Source organism: Nesoenas mayeri (genome assembly GCF_963082525.1).
Source record: "Nesoenas mayeri genome assembly, chromosome: 5".
In the NCBI taxonomy this organism is placed as follows: Eukaryota; Metazoa; Chordata; class Aves; order Columbiformes; family Columbidae; genus Nesoenas; species Nesoenas mayeri.
In genome coordinates, this window is record NC_137548.1 from 28,007,746 (window position 1) to 28,023,072 (window position 15,327).

Consider the following 15,327-nt stretch of genomic DNA (forward strand, 5'->3'; position numbering starts at 1 on the left):
GTCTAAGTTGCAAAGGAATTGAAAACAGATGACACTGTAAGTACTGTTAGAATGTCAAATTGCTTTTTATGGAAAGAAGTTGATTCAAAAAAGCATGGAAATTATTATTTGAGATTTTGTTGGAGAGGAAATTAGAGCAATATTTCATGTTAACCCTGGTCAGTTACAATATAAAATAAACAGTTAATGTTTTAACTCACACTTTATTGAAGCAGAGGAAAAATGTTGACAACATCACTGGAGTTGCTTCCTGTACTTGCTCCTCAGCACTCGAAGCTTAAGATCCATACCATACTAGTTGCCCTTTTGTTTTTCCACAAGAAATGGAATCTCTTGCAGTAACCTGACCATTTGTTGCTGTCTTAGTACTGTGTTGTATTATTGGTACTTACAACTTGTGAAACTGAATTTCAACATCTTGGCACCTGAAGTCAGCCAGTCAGTTACCTGAAATTTGGAACTGTGAGATGTGGAAGGCCTACCTGAATTAACCTCAGTGAATGCTTCAGCCACACCAAATAAAATCTATGACTGCCAAGCTCAGTCAGCTGTAGTACCCGTTCTTTTCTGCTTGAGCAGTGTGCTTGTTTTTTGTGGGGTGTTTTTGTGTGTGTTGTTGTGTTTTTCTTTTTTTTTTTTTTTTTCCCTCCAATTATTTTAATTTGCTGGAGGAAAAATGAGATTTAAAGCATGTGTAAACAAGCAGTCGTGACTTATCATCAGTGTTCTGAATCTGGGTGGTATCACAAGAAATACTGGTTATCTTTATTAGGGTATACAAGTGAGCAGTGTGATAATTAGTTAATTAACCTGTAAGCTTGCAGTCTGACTTGGTTGGAGAACTCAAGCTCTTCAGCTTCCCCTCCCCCACCCTTAAAAATAGCCAATGTGACTATGCCTTCCCTTCCCCATGAAGGCTGGAAGACAACCAGTTGTTGTCCATCAATTGGTATGGAACTTAATTAAAAAGTTAACCACCTGCAGACTAAAATAGGTTGCTTAGAGGTAGTGTATAAGAAGTCATACAGAATGTGGCAGATATGAAGAAGGAGTATGTTTTTTCATTGAATTTGACCACTAGATGACACCACTGCAAAAGAATACTTGCGTCATGCCTGTGAGCAACAGCAGAATGCTTTAAGAGAACGTAGTGTTTTTAAAATGAACCTGCTTACAGAAGTAGTAGATAAAGTTCTCTGTTAGGAGGATTGCTGCATCTTATAATGCATTTGGTACAGGTTAGCATCCTTTCTCTGCTCTGAATGATCTGATGTTGCCAAGCTGTAGGAAACCTTGATAATCACAGAGCAACCTTTCTGTAACTGAAACTTCTTTTTTTAGCTCATCAATTGTTTGGCTGGTGTCCCAGTGCTTCAGGACTGTTCATAGTGGATTAACCACTGCATTAGGCCAATTAGAAGATTTGCATACTGTTTTCATCTCTCTAAGTCTTAACTGGGGCACAGAAAGCGTGTTGCTGGCGGTGGCTGTGCCTGGCTGATATGGAGTCAGGATGGTACAAGATAATCCTTGTAAGAGATAAGGTTATAGCTAATTTTCCAACTTTTTAGTTCAGACCAGCAACAAGGTATTACTTACGTAAGTTAATATATAGTTGCCTTCTGAGCCCTAGGATAAGTTAGTATAAGACCACTAGGTAGTAAAAGGCAAAGTGTCTTCATGTTTAGACTCTAATGAGTTACAGTGAGTGTAAATTATATTCTTGTCCACCAACGATTTTTCCTCTTTGGCATTTAGGCTTCAAAGCTGACTGAATGCAGAGGCATAGGAGCTCATGTCCACAGAATCAGAAAGTTATAGCGTGTTTTTGTAGTGCCAAGGCTTAAGCACAAGTTCCTGCATACAAAGAAGTTTCCTACTTTATTTTGAAAGGTGAATTTGAATTCTAGTAGCAAAGTTAGTGTGGTGCTTGTGAAACAGCATAGCTGACAGTACTGGAGAGCAGCTTACCTATTCATAGAGCAAGTGCAGTTTGCATTCTTCCAGCATTGCTCGTTAAAGATCAGTCAACTTCTGGCCTGGAAAGATCATGTTTAAGGAATTAGCTTTCCACTGCCCTTAAGTCCTTTGGGATATAAATATATTTGTATTTGACTGATGGAAGCTATGAGATTACAATATCTGGGAGAGAACCTGCAATTCCTTTCTTATAGATTGTTGAACAGCTGTTACAACTATTTTTGGACACAGCCAATCTCTGTTAGTTCTCATTCTGTGTACTTTCTCTACTTTTGTAACTACAAATTTAAAGGTACAGGGTTTGGTTTGTTGTGTGGATATTTTTTTTTAATCAGTACAGTACTATGAACTGAAGGCTAGGCAATCAAAACAATGCATCTACTGTTAGTTAGTGCTGTCCTAAACCTGCAGGAGACAACTGATGCAGCTACTGTGCATACCAGATTCTCTTGTCCTAAGTAAAAACATGCTGCTTACTGGTTTCTTTGAAGCGCACAATCTTACCTATAACTTGACAGACAAATGAAGATGCTAAAACTTGAAAAGAGCAGCTCTTACTGTACTTCAGGAAGCCATTATGTGTGTAAAACTTGCCTCCTTGTTGTGTGCTTTTGTTTTGTGTGTGCATTAAATAGTACCAGTTAGCTCAGTAAGAGATGTCACTTATTCCTTCAGATCTTGTCTCGCTTTTATCTTTCTAATTACTTCCAAGTGTACAAGAACTGTTAGGACTAGGATACAAGTTATTGCACTTACCTGACATTTACTTCTTAAAAACTTACTAAAAGCTGACAAAACAGAATGAGGCTGTAGCTTTTTGGTACTTGCTACCATAGATTCCTCATACGGCTCTCTTGGGGTTTTCTTCATTCAACTAACTTCACATACTATTGGAAAATGTGTCCTTTTTTAATTTTGGCATTTGAAAAACTTTGCTTTCGTTTGGGTGTTTTTTAGAAAGTGAATTTCCTTTTGCTTCTGCCTCGCTGGTCATTGTTTTGTTTATGTTAAAAGTTGGCCTCAAAGTATTGCAATATTACTCCACTGCCCCATTTGAAACAGCTTTCTGCTGTTTTTTGACTGCTTATTGTAAAGCATACAGAGACATGTTTGTAACTCACGTGGGCATTCAAGGGCTCTTGTGTTTTGGCTTGAGATGAGGACATAGCAGAGTGCCAGACTATTTCTGTCACAGTAGTTAGCACCAGTCAGATCAAAAACAGGGGTGCAGAATGCTCAATTGAGGGGCAGTGAGAAGTGGTCTTTCTTCTCACAGCTTGTATGGCTGGATGTATAGGCCTACCTGGCCTTTGGGAAGAACTTCTCTGAGTAAGTTGAAGTGCTGGTAATTGCAGGGTCAAGGTTTCTGCTTGACACCCTGTGATGTCTGGTTTTGGCCCGTTACATAGTGGAGTGCAGCTTCTCTTTTTCTTCAAATTGTGTTCTTCTGCTGCTTTGGCAGGAGATGGAGATACCTGTGGAGTTGTCCCACAACTTGTAGTAGGTTGTGTACCTGCCTTTGAATTGCTGAGCTGAAAGAAAGATAAATTTGCCATGTAAGTTACACTTACCCTTTGTTTTGGATTTTCCTGAATCATTCCCATCTTGGACTACTGGTGAGTTTGAAGCATGTGCTGTGTTATGCCCAACTATAATACCTTGTGAGATGTGTGGTTTCCCGAGAGCAGACCTTCCTATCATCCCAGTGTTTGCTTTTCAGTTTGGAAGCATAAGCTACTGAGGTCACTGAGCTCCTCAAGAAATTATAGTGTATCAGGGCTTCTGCATGAGAGAGAGGTCTTGCTGCTTTTCCTCACCTGCTTTTGTCTGTGGCCAATATTTGCTTCTTGTACATGCTGTAGTTCTCATCAGATCCTTCAGGGAAACACTTGAAGTAGCTGATCTGACACAGACTTACCCAGCTCTTCACCTTGGCTTAGTTTTGGGTTTGTTTGCCTTTTTTGGAAGGGGGAGGCAGGTAATCTAATTTAATGGCAATCAATGAACAATACTGAGTGCCAGAGCTACAAAAAGCAAGCACCACACCAAATATGTGGCTGGAAAGAGGAATGGCAGGGGAGGATTTTCCCCTTGGTAGTGTTGAACTGTTAAGTCATCTCCGCATCTCGCAGAGCAGCAGCCTGAGGCTGCAGGTGCAGTTTGCTGTTGTTCACCTTCAGCCTGCCGTTTCCTTACTGTTCTTCTGGGAGTGACGAGGTTCCACCCAACCTTAAAGTTTTCTCCTAGTTGTGTTAAGCTGCTTTTCAAAGCATCACTCTCTCTACAAGAACAATTCCAGGCTGTGGAGTTGGATTTCTGCAGAAACCATGTCCTGTGCCACCATCTCCAGCCAGTGTATCTTGCTCTTAGATTGCTGGAGTCACTTATGTTCTTTCACCTGGGCATCTGACCAGCTCTACCCAAAATTCATGGGAATTAAAGATCTAAGGTTTTTTCATTTGAGAGAGGGGATGTGCACAGGTACTTAAAAAAATTAACATTGGCAGTATCTCCTCTGGCTTTGCATTTAAAACTTTTGGGCTCGTGTTCCTCTCTTTCTTCAAAACAAACCCCAGATTTAATCATCTAGGCCAGGCACTTGTTTTCCATAACATAAGAGATCTCAAAGAGCTTGGTTTCTGAGTGTAGCAAAAAATAAAGCTGTGAGCATAAAGGCCATCCTTGGGATTGGTCAGGGAATTCATACCCTGTTGTTGATAGCAGCCTGCAGTGCAGAGAGCGGTACGCAAAACTCTTTGAGTACAGGGTGATCCTTTTGCAGGTTTTACTGTTCTAGCTTTTAGCTGTCAGTGTCTGAGCTTGAGTTGCTGGGACTTGTGTGTAGAAGTTCATGATGGCTCTATTCTCGATTTATCTGATCCTTTTCTGAATACCTTTGGGATTTACTTAGAGTGGCTATAAGCTTTTTCACAATATTTATTGCTATTTGAAGAAAGTGCTTCCTGACTGAGGGGGATATTAGGATATGTATTTATTTGCTTGAATGCTGCTGTCTTTTCAGTTTGAGGTGCCTCTAGTTCTTATTTTATGGGAAATAGTGAGTGAGCGTGGTTTGACTTCGATGTAAGCTCTGTAAAGATCTTAAGATGTCCTTTTTATAAAGTATTTCCATGAGTATGCTCCATTTGAGTGTCTTGCTTCAGATTTCAGCTCTGCTGTTTTTTATGTGCCTTATGATATAAAATAAGAGTTGTAATAAGTGAACTCAGGAATCATTAGGTTATTGAGATAAGCAGGCCTTTGTTTGTGCTAGAAACCAAGTGTCTTTGCCTCTTTTCACTTAGGGAATTGGCCACTACTAGCCAGGACTTCACTGTAGCAAGGGCTAAAAAAAGAATTAATAGATTATTATTTCTTCAGTGCTAGAAGGAGCAGTTGCATCACCTTCTTTAATCCCCTGTCTATCAGTAACCATTAACTTCCATTGGATTATGCTTTTATTGAGCCAGGTAATGTGTGTTTCACTTGATTCTTTCACCAAAGATTTCTGGTAATTATTTGAATGAAGGCATAGAGGATGGACAGTCACTTGCTTTCTGTGGTAGTTTATTCCATTAGTCATGCTTCCTATTTAATAACAAAAAAGGAAGAAGAAAAAAGAGGTAGCTGTATTGGGATTTTGCTACTTACTGAATCAAGTATATAGAATATATAATTTGCATTCTTACAGAAGGAGATGTGATACAGGGCTGTCTGATGGACACATATGTAAATGAAGCATTGGTAAAATACTCAGTGACTAAACATTAAAGTCTTTTTGTCGAGGAGGACTGATTCGTACACACGTTATGTTAGGCTCTTTATCCTTTCATGGCATTGCATAGCATAGGTTGCAAGTTAGCTTTCGTGTGGCAGTTTTACTGTGGTTGCAAATTCAGTGTATATGCGCTCCCTCTAGTGGGCTTCAAATAGTAAACAAATTAGAAGTGTCACTAGTCTTAAGCATCGGTGCTTTTGATTATTTTTCATTTGGAAAAAAAAAAACAAACAACACTTAAAAGTGTTTTATAAATGTAACTGAACTCTCTAGAAAATATATTTTATAATCTGAAACAAAAATATTTCTACTAAGAAGTCTTTTTGAGCAGGTGGTCTTTGTTGGATTTAAGAAAATCAGCCTAATACATTCTGCTATGTAGTCAGCTCCATAGTATGAAGGGGAGGTGGTGATGTTCCAAATATTGGAAAACCAAGACACTGTTAATGACAGACATTTCTCTTAGGGCTGAGCCGCAGTCTGGTGCTGAGCCAGACCTTACTAAGCTTCATCAGCCTTGGACTTATTTTGTGAGCAGTCACTAGGCTCTGTGTCCATTACATACTTGGGTGCTCTTGATCCTTTACATGGAGTCTATTCACATTAGCACAGTTAATTATCCTGAGCTCCACTCGCCAGGAAAAGGTGCCTTCCAGCCCTGGACCAGCCTTGGACATTGGGACTGCGCTGGCACGGCAGCTCCTGCAGACAGCAGTCCTTGGCACGCACGCAGCGCTCGTGTCCCCATGGATAACTGGTTATATTGTTGTCTGCAGGAGTACATGACCACGTTAATAGTACTTGGTGAGGTTTTTTAATGATTTCATATTGTTTTAAAGTAGCACACCCCGTTGGAGCATGTTGGAACACTGTCCCTGTTGGAGAGAGATTTGGGGAGGACAGTTATGGGCACCAACTGTATTACTGCTCCTGGCTAAATTCACAACTGAATACGACCTAGGATATTTTTGTTTTCAACTTTTGTCCTTCTTTTTATTTTTTTTTCTTCCCCAGTGTGTGCAGAGAGTACTGTCTGCTTGCAGAAAGATGTTTAAGAAATATTTTGACATTGTTTCCTTTTTGCTAGTGTTCAGTTCAGGTAGAACACTTAGAATTTGTCTGTCATAGATTTGTTGGGGGGGTGTGTTTATTTTTAGCTTAGGCGTGATGCCACACTCATTCAAGCCGTGTGCTTCCTGCATTCTCCATTTTATTTATTTCAAGTGACAGTGTTTGGTGTCCAGAGAAGAGAATTATTCTGTGTTCTTTCTCCCGTCACCCTTTGAGCTTTTAGTAATAGTATGTGACCGCATCCACTGACTGCAATAGTTAATTTTCATTAAGCAGACAGGCTTGAGGAGATTAAACTAAAAAATATGAACCATGGAATTCCAGAAAGGGGTGAAAGTTGGTGCTTAAGAACCAGCTGTAATATAGTCACCCAGCATGAAGTGTCGATTAATTATACTTTTTAATATGTAGTTAATTCTGCCTTTTATAACTGGCATTCAGGATGGTGAAGAGATAGACTTGTTTTGTCAATTGTGTGCATGCCAGATGGAGCCTTAATATGTGTCAGCAGATAAATGGGCCATTATTAAGATTAGATGCATAATGATAATTTCAGCCTTGTTTATTTAGGTCATCGACAGCAGTAGATGATCTCTTATAAGTAAAAATACTTTGGGATCTGATAATCTTTTGCTTTTCTTAGACTGCTGTAAAAATAAATGTAAAAGGTTTGGTGTCCAGTTTTAAAGTAATACATTAAGTTAACTTTTTAGTTTAAGTGAGAACTGAAAAAAAAAAAATACAACTGCAAATAATTCTAACAGTGACTTATTTTGCTGTCCAGAGTAGTAAAGCTGGTAGCTGTGTAAGCAGATGTTTTTTTTTTTTTTTCATTTATTGGATGAAACTCACAAAATAACATTTTACCTAGTATTTCAGTGCAAGACTCTTAGGTATTTACTTATTTAGTAGACAATACAATATTCAGTTATAAATGTGTTCTTAAAATAACATCTGCTACAACTTTAGGCTCTTTACACTATTGGAAGATTTTGAGGGTAATAAAATGTCTTTGTTTTATTTCAGGTTGCAATGTAAGATTTTGGAAGTCATAGCTCCAGCTCATCACAATGGGATGGCAAATGGCCACACCAGCAGCACTGACGGAGACACAATTGTCATCAGTGACAGTGATGACTCAGAAACGCACAATAGCTCTGCACAAAATGGGTAAATGATACTTTTACAGTATCAAGCATTTGGGCTGGGTGGAAATGGGACTAAAGCAAATGAGGTGGGGTCTGACTAAAACAAATTACTTATCTGTGTGGCTCATGAGTGTTCAAGCAGCCGAAGGTGACAAGTTGAATATTCACAGGTGCCAGTTATGCTATATGTAATCTACCAGAGAACTGCGTGTCATGAGAAACGGAGTACCTACGGAATAATCGTTGTTAAATCTGTTCGGAATGACAGTGTTTCTGTTGACAGATGGTGGAAGAGCCATGTGTGCCTATCATAGAATCATAGTTGGAAGGGACCCACAAGGGTCATTGAGTCCAACTCTTGTCCCTGCGCAGGACAACCTCACAGTTCACATTATGTACCTATCACTAGTCCTCTCTGTGCTGCAGAACCTGTGCTGCTATAGCTCAGAAAATGCAGTTATGTTCTGCATTTCTACAGTCTGGTACTATTTAGCATGATCTATTATTTCACGTCCATCATGGGGCTCAGAGTTGAGATTGCCTTATAAGAGGACGTACTCTTGCTGTAACTTTCTGAAAAGTCTTTCCAGAGACTAAATGTGTTTGCATCCAAAATATAAAAATGTACAAAGCTTTCTTCATTGTGAAAGAAAGGCTGGAGTAGCTTAACATTGAATAAGAGAGCTTCTTGGCTATAATTGCAGTGTTTAATTTGGAGTATCCCTTTACCAATCAGTAATTGATCTTATGCATGCGGCTTATCCTAGCAGTATAACGAGAAGAAAGTTATCTGTCCTTCACAAGCACAATGTTGATGCAAGAAGAGGGTTTGAAGTGTGCCCTAGTTTTGTATCTGGCAACACACAGGCTTAAAGGAACGGCCGTTGTCTGTGAGATGCCGCGTGGATGCAGAAGTTATTCTCACTGGTTGGTGCACGAGGGCTGCCATGTCTTGGCGTGCCGTGCACAACTAGGGTGGAGCTCCTCACTTGGCCAAGAAGATAACATGGGATAAATAATTTTAAAAATTCTGTACTATCTCTTGAAGGCAGTGTCCGAGTTGTTCACAAAGAGGTCCTACACCTTGGAGAAAATAAGTGCTCTTTCTGTATTCCATAAGGCATATGGCATTTGAAAGGAGGTTATTCTTGGAATAATGTAAGCGTGCACAGAGCTGACTGTTGGATTGATCCCTTTATGTTGCTGTCACTTCCATGCATGCAGAGCTGGTAGTAAGACTGAGTCTTACACTCCCAGTCAGTCTGTGGTTCTCCCCAGCTCATTACTTATTTTGATAATGCAGGGAAGGGAAGGAAAATAATCTATTGCTCTTAGAAGGAGAAATCTCGCGAGAATATACACATTTTGGAAGTATTGTTCTGTGGCATAACTAACTTTTGTGCTGCAAACTTAAATTGCAAACCTCTTATGGATTTAAAATGCTTAGTGGAAGTTTTAAGTGAGTCTTTCTGTAACAAATGCAAGAGTGCAGTAACATGTTAGTTTCTGGATATATTATGGGCCTACGCAAACTTGAGAAGTATTATTTGCTGTACCTGTAAAACCTATCTGAAAGTAGAGCATTGTTGTCAGGTTTTTTTAATATGGACATCTAAGATTCTTTATACCCTTGCCTGTAACAGTAAGAATCCCACTGAACTGAATGACACCGTTTTGTAGCCCTAATCCTTCAGGGACTGTATTTTGCTGTTTATGGAGAAACTCGGATGTGGAGAATATCAACATTATTTGCCTTGGAACCAATGTCAAGTTGATATGTGCAGAACTGCAGTTCTGCCTCTGTCTGCACACAAATCTCCAGGTTTTGAGACCCAGCCTTTGAGCGAAGCTGCAGTGCCGTTAAACAATGGCACAGCAGATGCTCGATGTGTTTGTGAGGGGGGAGGGGAGCACAGCACAGATTGATGGGCCATCTGCAAATATTTTTCCTAAAGAATCTGTACGGGTAGAGAATCTTAACTGAAAATAGATGTCATTAGAGATCCCAACCTCTCTCTGACCCTACTCCTGTCTGTGTGGGGCAGAAATAGCACAAGTTCTGTACAAGTGTTCCTGCTGCCCTTTTTTTTAATTGTGTTCTACTGTAAAAGCTGAGGTTGTACAGGGAGGAAGAGGCCAGGATGCTCTCACTCCTGCATTCCTCAGAAAAACAGGCTGCTTTGTAAGGCCTGCGTTATGAAGCAAAAGGCAGCAATCTTCTGAGGTCTTAAACCATTGATCCTATTCCCTGGGACCCGCTAGTTCTGTAGGGTAGTGGTCATTGTAGATTAGCAGTGTACACACCTTAAACTGCTGGACTTGGGGTGAGGTCAAACTCTTGCATTCTCTTCAGCACCAAGGAGCAGGCTGGAGGTTGAAGGGCTTGTGCTGCTCAATATATACAATACTGACTGCAGCTCAATTCATGGCATTCCTTCTGCTGGGGCCATGAGTAGTGCGAACCATCAACCACATCAGAAATACTAGAAGAAAAAAATTCTTGTTGGGTCGCTGGCTGGTTTCTGGCAGTAAATTTGGGTGTTTATGCATTTCGATGTATCATCTTTATTTTGGGGAAGGGTTAATTGTTTCTGCAAATTTTGGAATGCAGGCAAAGGTCACAAAGCTTTTGAAAAAAATGTGAGTGAAACCTTATCGATATTTTATTTATTTATTTATTTTAAACTATCTTCAACCTAGGTTTCTGCCTCTATTTGGAGAAGAGATTATGAACAGGATATGTCAAAAAGTGTGGTCGTTGCTTGTCATTAAAGCTATACAATGTCTTCAGTAGAACAAATCTTTCCTCATCTTTAATTCTGATCTTTCCTCTTTCCTTTCATCCTCTCTGACCCCTTCTTTATCTGAATCTAATAATGGAGGTGGTATGTCTTAGCAGTTGGATTGCTCAGTATAGAGTAGCTTGTCAGTGGCAACCTTCGAAGGTGCACAGAGACCGTCTTTTTGTTGGGATCAATATACCAAGAGGTTACCTCTGTGTAAGGCTTGCATTGGAGCATGAGGAGACAAATGTTTGCAGCATTTAGCCAGCATTCTTCAGGGGAGCTTTTTCCATTCCCAAACTTAGTCAAAGAGAAGAAAAGCCACTGCCTCTTTTGGAAAAGCAGAACAGCATTCATTGTAGATGCATTCTTGATTCTCTAACCATCAGTATTCTTCGATGTTGTTTTTCTAGTTCTATTAATACCACAAGATATAGGTAGCTCTAGCAAGACTCAGACCATATAGTATAGATAGTCCTGTCCTTGACAAGGTTTCTCAGAAGCTTCTTGGTAAAGCTACCTTAAGACCATACTGTCTGAATATAAGATAGCAGAAATTTATATCCAGGTCATGTGGTCACTGTATCAAAGTAATAGAGAGGCTGATGAGATTATTATCTGTTAGTGGTTCAGAATAACCTCATTCAAAAAATGCAAGACTCTGCCAGGTGCATTTACTTGAGTGTGGTAGAAACTAGTGTAATATGAGTGAGTCAGTTCCAGTTTTCACCTATTAAGTTCAAGATATTCTGTATTCTTTCCTTGGGATCTGGTGGTCTGTCAGAGCTGTCCTGTTAAGACTTGCTGTATGCACTCTGCTGCAAAATGGGTCTAACCTTTGCTAACTTTTCTGTATTTTATATAATGTTTTATAAAGTGCAATACAACGAAAATAATACGACATTTATGCCAAAGTGCCTAGATAATCTGTGTAATTTTTAAAGCTTTCTACATGTACTGGATGATCATTTTCTCCCTCTTCTGCACTAAGTAAAATTTTGACTTTGAGTTTGGATTTATGAAGGAGGACTTCAGGAATATGTTCACTTCTTAGGATAATCAAACTCAGAAACTAAACAGGAAAAAAACCTTTGTTTGGGAATTAGGTTGAGGCCATTATACATGATCCACTGAAGGTGGGAGAATGATTTTACTCAAACTAAAAAGTAAAGGTTAATTATATGAGAGTTAACCATTGATTGTTCTTTGGGCCCTGCTTTTGATTACAGACAGTATTTGAGTTTAGAATCTATTAAAATGTATAAAATAGTCTACTTTTGGTATAACATGGGCACTTAGCCTTTTACTTTGTATTTGAACATTATCTGTTTGGAACCTTCTTTAACTTGTTAGACTAAAGGGCTGGAAATACAGGAGTGTATGTATGGTGAGGGGACAAGTTTGTATTTGACACTATCAAGAAATTCCTAGCGACAGCCCTCATTACTTTAGCTTTCCTATCTTGAATCTGAGGATGATCATGGAATACCAAGTCACGGTATGACCAAAATACAGACAATTTTCTGAGGGACAGGGATGTATCATTACTTATCTCCTCCTTTGTTCTTCCTTCCCTTCTCACCTCCCATCTTGCCGGTAAGGACACCAGCATCTCTGATCCCTTTTCCTTTTCCTTGCAGGAACTGTCTTTGATGCAAATCTATTAATATACCTAGTTGCAGAAAAGCTAGCAGAAGTGAACAGGTCCTCTTTGGTAGCAGTGGAAGTTACAGTCTGTATTAAATATGGCTTGTATTTTCAAGAGGTCTATTGTGTGTGTATAAAGGTATTAAACGTGTACAATAAAAGACTGATGTTTTGTGATTGTAGTAAACTTTGTAATTTTTCTTAATTTTTTTTAGGGAGAAGAAAGCCATAATTGATCCTTCTTTGTTCAAATACAAAGTAGAACCTATTAAAAAAGATTTATATGAGACTGTTATTGTTAAAGCATCTCAACTAAGGTAAGAATTACTATATTAAAGTTAAAATCCTACTTTATAACTGTGTGAGTTGTGTAAGTCACTGGAGGATGTTTTTGGTATCAAATGAATGGCATTTAAAAATAATATGTTAGAACTATTAATTAGAGGTACTGGAACAAAATACTGTGTTTCACGGGTGTTCTGTAGCCAAGGGTTCCAAGCTTTACTAGTATTAACACAGGTAGTAACTCCTTTACAAGCCTCTGTGCTTTTGTTGGGTGTTGCTTCTGACTCCTGTGCCTACTGCTGTGACTGATGGCATAGATGAAGTTTGAGAACCCTGTTCTATAATATTGATGAACTATTTGCATTGTGAACCCTCTGTGGTAGCATTGGAAGTTGGAAGTGGTGGAGCACATGCTGGTTATCAGACTGCTTTAAGATAGAAAGCTGCAAAGAGTTTTTGCTTCTTAAATAATTTTGTCTTGAATTTAGTTAATGCATTTTTAGAGTAGATTGTACATCAAAACTTTATAAACCGGATGCTGGGGCGGGGGGCAAACACTAGACTTCAGTGATTTCATGTCATTTAATTCCAGCATCAATCCAGATTAGTTTTTCCATTAACCATGCCTGTGTAGTTGGTTTTCTCCTTCCTGTGAAGTAACGTGGGTTCCCTGGGGTGCCAGGGAGCACGTGCAGCTGACGCTGTCCTGTAGGCAGGAGTGGCACAGCCCGAGTGAGCAGGGTACTCCTCTCCCTTGTTGCTGTGAGAGTTCTGTGCCTTTCCTTCCCCCATGAGAGGTGTGGGTGCTGCTTTCCTGTTGCCCTTGTTTGCTTCCACCCTCTTCTGAGACAGTCAGACTGGAGTTTTATTTGGGGATTTTAAAAGCTACCGTGACAGAGAGGAATGTTTGGAGGATCTAGTGGGGATGAATAGGCTGCGGAGTTTGTTTGTATGTGTATATAAAAGAGGACATACCAGGATCTTCAAAACAAAAATTACAGATGCATAACCAACTTTTTAAGTATTTCTTGGCTTTTGTTTTGTTCATAAGGAAATTTTTAATTGAATTGGGGTTGTGAAGAATGAGTGTTAATTATAATAGTAAGGATGTAATTTATAATTAAGAAAATGATAAAAAAGTCAGTCACATGATCTGTTACCTGTGTTTTTGCATATATTGTCAGCTGTACTTAAACAGTAATTAAAGATGTTAGTTGATAATGCTATCTTTCTTTCCTAATACAGCCGAAGGAAACATCTCTTTTCTCGTGATAGACTTAAACTTTTTCTGAAACAACACTGTGAACCACATGATGGAGTCATTAAAACTAAGGTAAATAAGAAGGAATCATTTGTGGGATAGAATATTGACCCTGCTCAGTCTTTCTTTTACTCTTCTCTACTAGCTGCTCAGAACCTCTTTTTAAAATTACACCAAGTTTAGCTTTTTGTAAGTATTGAGTTGGTATTTGACTTTTCCAGAATAAAACAATGAATACTGCAACTTTTTCTGTAAAAAGAGGTTTATGTTAAACTTTTGCTTGTAAACAAGATGGTAAATTTTCTGTACATGAAGTAGAATTTAATTCTCTAATTTCTTCTTTAGCTACCAGTTTAGAAAAGTCCCAAAAATAAAAATGGGAGCTTCTACGTAGAAAAATGTTATTTATTAAAACATAATATATTTTTGCTTAGTCTAACACAAGTTGTTTTCATTCTTCAAGGTATGCAGCTCGTATTCCTAAGTCAAATAAAAATTATCTATTTCTGTTTGGTACAGTAATCTAATATTCTTTTGTAATGCTTTTAGCTGGAAAATACTTTATTATAGGTTGTATTAAGCCTCCAGTTCTTCAGTGAGACAGAAGTACTGAAGAGTTCAGGTGGCTGGAATGGGCTTTTGGTGAGGCCTTAGGTGTTGAAGATGCATATTTTTGTCATCTTTTGTGGAAATATATGGTGATAGTTAGTACTAGTTCAAGCTGAAGTTCATATCTTAGCCTGTGCAGGATGACTCTGAGAATTCTTCTTCCTTGTGCTGAAGGAATTGAGCAGCTTCTCCCCTGCCAGCCAAGCAGGTGGCAATTTCCCTTGCCCCGCTTGCTGTGCCGCAGGAGATCCTGCATCCTTGCACTGCATATTGCAGCCTTGACCCTGAAATCCTTCTGATCTTCGTCTTGTTTTTAGAAGGAAGCATGTTTGTTTATTACATCTTGTATTTTGTGTGTGTTTAAGAAGAATCCTCATACAGCTGTGTAAGTACACAAGGAAGCTCTGAGAGATGAGAGAATCAGTCTTGCCTCTGAAAGTTGTGGAAAATAACAAAGGCAACTAATTTCTGAATGAGTTTGTAATTTTGAAGTCTATCTCTTTTAAGGAAGTGGAAATAGAAGAAAATGGATCTGAAAGGGATAAACCACCACCTTCCCTGAGCTTGTTAGCAATTATGTTGTCCTTGATATGATACAGTGAGCTGGGTGTAGTGATCTTTTAGTGATGCTTTTTGGTGCCTCAGGAAAATCATTATATTTTATATGTGTGTGTGTGTCTTATTCTTTTTGTTAGGGCATTTGTGGAGTGTCTCCTTGTTCCTCTGCTGATTGCCTTGCATTTCAGCAGTTATGTGAACATGTCC

General features: G+C 39.0%; 1 protein-coding gene across 3 annotated transcripts in view; it reads left to right on the forward strand.

The window, feature by feature from the left end:
* BAZ1A (bromodomain adjacent to zinc finger domain 1A) overlaps window positions 1-15,327 on the forward strand; it is a 64,420-nt gene that overhangs the window by 12,211 nt on the left and 36,882 nt on the right. For all 3 annotated transcript variants that reach the window (XM_080345016.1, XM_080345018.1, XM_080345017.1), the window contains exons 4-6: window positions 7,856-7,999; window positions 12,623-12,724; window positions 13,938-14,025. In XM_080345016.1, the coding sequence (XP_080201142.1) occupies window positions 7,856-7,999; window positions 12,623-12,724; window positions 13,938-14,025 (334 nt within the window). The remainder of the gene's footprint in view (window positions 1-7,855; window positions 8,000-12,622; window positions 12,725-13,937; window positions 14,026-15,327) is intronic.